Consider the following 4,272-nt stretch of genomic DNA (forward strand, 5'->3'; position numbering starts at 1 on the left):
GGGTAGGGGAGTAGGGGGAAAGTGGTCACAATGATCTGACGTATGGCCCCCAACCCAGGGGAACGAACAGCAGAAAATGGGTGAAATGAGACCAGTTGGTATAAGACATGGGGAAAAAATTTTTTTTATAGATTATGTAGGGGGCACGGGGGAGGGAGAAGGAAAAATGAGCTGATGCCGGGGCTTAAGTAGAAAGAAAATGTTTTGAAAAAGATGCCAACATATGCACAGATGTGTTTGACCAAATGGATATATGTATGGATTGTAATAAGAGCTGTAAGAACCCCCAATCAAATGATTTAATAAAAATGTTTTTGTCATAGTCAATGCTACTTTTAATGTGTATTGTAATATACAGCTTCATACAATGATCCTTGATAGATACTGTGTTCGTAAACCTCGATAAAAAAAAATGCCAGTCAAACGCTTTCTTTCTGAGAATAGTGGATCACTATACCACATAGTATCTTCTAGGTCCAAGTCTACTATTCAGATGTGTACTTTCCACTTTCAGGAAACACACTTTGTTATGTCCCATCTAAAAGTCCTATTATATAATACCATCTTGTGCCTTAATAAATGTAATAAATAATACCTGTGTAATTTAAAAATATAATTGGCATGAACTTCATGGTATCTACTGAGTGAAGTATTTCCTGAACAAGACAAAACTTAGTATGAATTGGTTTAGAGAGGTAGTTGAGGCTCTATTCAATAAAAATCTACAGGGCAGCTATTATGCACCAGAAGCTTTGAAAGGCAATTGGGATGTGAAGATTAAAATTACATGATTTCTGCTGGCCAAGATCCTACTGCCTAATACAGAAATAAAATATTAAAAAAGGCCATGTCTATTTAGCTTGGTAAGTTAAAATATTAAGGGAATGCTGAATAGGAGCACTATGCCCAGTCTACTTTTAAAAAAAAACACATAAAACCAAACTCATGGCCAACGACTCACAGTAAAAACACAAGTCGAAATATTTTTAAATATAAGACAAAAAAAATACAGAAGTGGGAAGATGATAGGGTCATCTGTATATGATATGCTATAGAACTTGAGATTTTATTCCATATGTAATAGGAAGTCACTGACTGGAGACAGGAAATGAGTATATTTCTCTAGTTGACAAATAAAAGAGATAACAGCTCTAGTAAGAAATGTAGAGGTCTTAAACCAAAGCTCACTGCCAACCCACAGTGACCCAGCTGGACAAGGCAGAACTGTCTGTGAGCTTCCCAGAGGCTGCAACTCCAAGGAGAGGAGAAAGCCGTGTTTCTCCAGAAGGGCAGCTGGTGCTTCCAAAACTGTTGCCTGTACCCACACTGTCACCAGGGCTCAGAGCTAGTGATGTGATAAAAGATGCAGAATAGACCATCACAGGAATGTGTGGCTGCTTCCAGATGGACGTGAGAAAGAGGGAGGTCGGAGCCATTCTTTTGATTCCAGCTTTCTCAGCTGGATAAGAATATGGAATGTAAATACAGAACACAGGAAGAACAGCAGCTCTTTGCTTACAGAAGGAAAAGTGTGTTGTGGTAGTGGCACCGCCCACCTTCTTGGGTCCTTCCGATTACAACTCTAACATTTTTCATATATCATGGCTCTTAAAAATAAAGATAGCATCAGTCCCCACATACTTAGCTTGCTGTAAACTAATTAAATCATTAGACCCCACGAGGAATGGAGATTAGTTTATTGGGCTATCAAAGTTATCTCAATTATAATCCACATCCAATAGATTCACAATAAATGTATTAATTATGGCGGGCGGAGGGGGGGGGGGGGGGGGGCAGCGGGGGCGATTCTAGGTTTCTTATCTTTTAGTACTTCAAAATAGAATACCACAGTTAGGTAATTCCATTCCAAAAGATTGCTACTTAATGTTATCTTTGAAAAATGTGATTTGTGCTAAAATGCTGAACTTACCAGATTACATTACAATGCATTTTTTAATTTTCACACAGCCAGGAGTCTTTTCTTCTTTGCTGATTTTTTTCAATCTGTATTGTCGGATCTCTCTCACCAATGTATAAAAAGCATCCTCCACTCTCTGCATTGTAAAACACAACTTCTTTAAAGTTTGTTTCATTGGTAAGGGTAATTTATTGGGGATAACCATGTACAAGAATCTGAAATTATGAGCTTTACCTTAGTTTTTCTTTTTAAATAGAAATGGGATTTTTTTAATAAAAGCCAAGGATGTTTTTTTTTAAATTTACTAAAATTCTGATATTTTTCTTAAAACAAAGTAGTTTTCTTCTTTTAATGGAATTAGAACATGATTTTTAAGAATTAAGACTAAGTGGGAGATAATGGAAATCCTTAATACATCTATATTGTTGCCAGTTGATGCAATCATTTTGGTTTGCTTGTCATGGACTTAATCAAAGCTTAAACTGAAGTTTGTATTTCTTTGACATACTAAAAAATAAGTGACTAATGTACCACTCTGAGTCTGCACTCTTAACTTGTGTGGGCAAAGGGAGGGTACAGTACAAATGGGATACATCATCTCTGATCAAAAAATTTTAAATGCAACTCAAAATAAAGCCAGGACAAGAGACTAGAATCTTGAGTTCTTCCTTCAGTTACAACACTGAATCAACTATATATCAAAAGCGTAGTGGTAGTTTTAAATTTAACTAGGTACAAAGAATTGTCCCCTTAAATCTTAACTGAAATTAAACAATGGCTTAGATTTTGCATGTAGAAGTCATTCCTCTAATACTTTGAACAATTAAAAAAAGCACACATCAATATTTTAGGATATATTAAGTTTTATAAAGCTCAAGAGTACATTAAGAACTGCTTCGGTAGAGATGAGTAATTTACATTTAAAATAAACCCTTCATTAATTATTGATAATTCACTTTCAATTAAGAAGCAGTTATTTAAATAATTTTTAGGGCTATTGCTCCAGTTACTAACATATACCATCCGGTGACATTTCTATTCAATTTAATTAAAAAAATCATTATAGCCTAGGAAAATCTGCATCTTATTTTTTATGGGGTCAATTTAACCAAGTAGATCTGTGTTTCACAAAACAAGTGATTCCACCCTTAGAAGGGGGGATGGTCCTGAAATAATCCAGGTGGCGGCAAAAATCATAAAGACACTTGACCCTGGATTGTGACTATAGCACAGAACTTTCAAATTGTGGGGGAGGGAGAGGGAGGGGTGGAAGGAGGTGTCTGAGTAATTTTTTTCTGCCAAATACCTAGGAACTAGTTAGCTAAACAAACTACAAGTAAAAATGTCTACCAATTTTAAAAAATCATTTATATTAGTACTCAAATTAGATCCCTACTTGTACCTGCATAGTTCTGTTTTATGTTTTCAGTTAGCTTATATTTAGCATTGATTCTCAATAGTAAAGGGATTATTTTTATTCATGTCCTTGAAAAAGTTACAATTAGAATTTTTTATTATTAAGTAGAATAAATAATTTAAATCATTAAAATTACCCTTCTGAATAAATGGCCTGGCATTTAAAGTTATCTCCACAAATGATTCTTTTCATATAAAAAGCAACCCAAGTTACTGAAAACATATATATGTTTAAAACATATATATGCAAACAAATGTAAATATATGTATGGACAAACCAGGTAAAAGCTCATATTTTCTAAAAATTCTTAAGAATATAAGCTTATTCCTAATTTTTTGTTTTCTTCAAGTTTCATAGTTAATGTAGAAGTACCAAAACATTGGCTATGAGGAGGAAATAGGGCATTGGCCCTTGACTTATAGAAATAAATTTTGATTACAACTTATTTCTAAAATCATTTGAATGTATTTACTTTTCAATTTTGAACATCCCCATCACCAATACCAGAATGATTTCTGTTTCCAGCAATGCAGAGAGAATTGGAAGTCAATAATTTAAGAGAAGAGATCTCTACCCACCACCAAGAATTCAGTTATTCATGCTTCATTTAAGGCTAAGATAATTGACACTGAGAAGTTGTTATCCCAGAAGGATGTTTTCCATTTTTACTTTCACTAGTGTGAAATTTAGTTTAGATTTTAAAGAGCCATATTTTTTCAGACTTAAATTAGTTATGATTTCTTGATAATATGCTTGTCTTTGTATGTACTCTGGGACTGACTTTTAGTAATAACTGCATATAATACACGTGTGAAATAGAACATTGATTACATATTCCAAAATAAGGTTACACTATTCTCAACAGCAAAAAATTAAAGAAATTACTATAAAAACAAAGAAAGTGTAGGTAATTTATATATATATATATATATATATA

General features: G+C 33.8%; 1 protein-coding gene across 4 annotated transcripts in view; it reads right to left on the reverse strand.

The window, feature by feature from the left end:
• Positions 1 to 4,272, reverse strand: part of KRAS (KRAS proto-oncogene, GTPase) — a 37,430-nt gene that overhangs the window by 8,958 nt on the left and 24,200 nt on the right. For 2 of the 4 annotated variants that reach the window (XM_045288479.1, XM_045288478.1), the window contains exon 5: positions 1,931 to 2,054. The exons of 1 other annotated variant lie outside the window; for it this stretch is intronic. In XM_045288479.1, the coding sequence (XP_045144414.1) occupies positions 1,935 to 2,054 (120 nt within the window). In that variant the 3' untranslated portion in view covers positions 1,931 to 1,934. The remainder of the gene's footprint in view (positions 1 to 1,930; positions 2,055 to 4,272) is intronic. One more of the 4 variants, XM_004699981.4, reaches the window with a different exon arrangement.

Source organism: Echinops telfairi, unplaced genomic scaffold (genome assembly GCF_000313985.2).
Source record: "Echinops telfairi isolate 266 unplaced genomic scaffold, ASM31398v2 ScPeMD7_21;HRSCAF=78, whole genome shotgun sequence".
NCBI classification, from domain to species: domain Eukaryota; kingdom Metazoa; phylum Chordata; class Mammalia; order Afrosoricida; family Tenrecidae; genus Echinops; species Echinops telfairi.